Genomic DNA, 1,457 nt, shown 5'->3' with positions numbered 1-1,457 from the left:
GGTTTCCCTTAAAAAAAAAAAATAATAATGTTTAAGGTTCTTCTTCGTTTCCCAAACTCTCTCTTTATAATGGAGCATTTTCAATAGGTCATTTACACACCAAAAGCTTACTGAAACTAATCATGGTCCAAGAAAAGAAGGTGATCGATGAGGTTTCCGGTTGGCTTAGGCTCTTTGACGACGGATCAGTCGACCGGACATGGACGGGACCCCCTGAGGTCAAGTTCATGACAGAGCCAGTCCCACCGCATGTTGAGTTCATCGACGGAGTTGCGACAAAAGACATGGTCATCGATGAAACGTCCGGCCTTCGAGTTCGAATTTACTTATCTGAGAGAAAGCCGGAGGATTATGAGAGTCTGCCCATATTTCTCCACTTCCATGGAGGCGGCTTTTGCATTAGCCAAGCAGATTGGTACATGTACTACCACATGTACACAAACCTCACACGTGCAGTCAACGCTATATGCGTCTCCGTCTATCTACGCCTCGCACCGGAGCACCGTCTCCCGGCTCCGATCGACGATGGCTTCTCTGCTCTCCTCTGGCTCCGGTCCCTGGCTCGAGGTGATTCATATGAACCATGGTTCAACGACCATGCTGACTTTAACCGTGTTTACCTCCTGGGGGATAGCACAGGAGGAAACATAGTCCATGAAGTGGCTGCAAGAGCAGGGAAGCTGGATTTGAGTCCGGCGAAATTATCCGGGGGGATTCTTATCCACCCTGGTTTTGTCCGGTCATCGAGGAGCAGGTCAGAGCTGGAACAGCCGCAGTCACCTATGCTTACTCTAGACATGGTGGACAAGTTCCTGAGCTTTGCACTGCCGGTGGGGTCCACCAAGGACCATCCGGTTACGTGTCCGATGGGTTCCGGCGCACCACCGTTGGAAAGTCTGCAGCTGCCGCCGTTCCTTGTGTGCGTGGCAGAGAGAGACATCATGGTAGACACTGAGATGGAATACTATGAGGCCATGAAGAAGGCTGGTAAGGATGTGGAGCTCCTGATTAGCACTGGGGTGAGTCACAGTTTTTATCTTAACAAGATTGCTGTGGACATGGATCCGCAAACGGGAGTACAAACTGCAATCCTAATTTCAAGAATCAGAGAGTTCGTCAACAATTAAGTAGTGAAATATTTAGCCTCGTTGATATTAATTTTAAGTTTTAAGCAAGTAATCTTGCAAAGCAGCCCCCTCTCTCTCTCTTCTGTTCTGCTCTGTTCTTCAATTTCGAATCTTTACAAGGATTGATTGCTGATCAGTGTTTTTTGCTTGCCAATTTGGACTCTGGAGCCTGGAATCTCATCTGGGTTTTATCCGTTTTGGGTGATTTGGGATTGGGTTTCTGGGGTTTTGTTCTTTGGTGGGTTGTGAATTTGGTTTATTGGGTTTTGATATTGGTTATTTATGCGCTGAGATTTTCTGTGGATTATAGAAAGGTTGGAACTGGGTTTC

The 1,457-nt window shown here is 47.2% G+C and overlaps 1 protein-coding gene across 1 annotated transcript; it reads left to right on the top strand.

Moving 5' to 3' along the window:
- Window positions 1-1,457, top strand: LOC112182410 (probable carboxylesterase 15). Its single transcript, XM_024320906.2, has one exon. It carries the CDS (start codon window positions 123-125, stop codon window positions 1,125-1,127), a length of 1,005 nt encoding a protein of 334 aa, XP_024176674.1. The 5' UTR covers window positions 1-122; the 3' UTR covers window positions 1,128-1,457.

This window comes from Rosa chinensis, chromosome 1 (genome assembly GCF_002994745.2).
Source record: "Rosa chinensis cultivar Old Blush chromosome 1, RchiOBHm-V2, whole genome shotgun sequence".
NCBI lineage: Eukaryota > Viridiplantae > Streptophyta > Magnoliopsida > Rosales > Rosaceae > Rosa > Rosa chinensis.
The sequence above is the reverse complement of the archived record's forward strand: the minus strand, read 5'-3'. Positions and strand labels throughout refer to the sequence as shown.

What these genes read in the sequence shown, in the direction of transcription:
- LOC112182410 (XM_024320906.2), top strand. Translation starts at nt 123, where the DNA reads ATGGTCCAAGAAAAGAAGGTGATCGATGAGGTTTCCGGTTGGCTTAGG.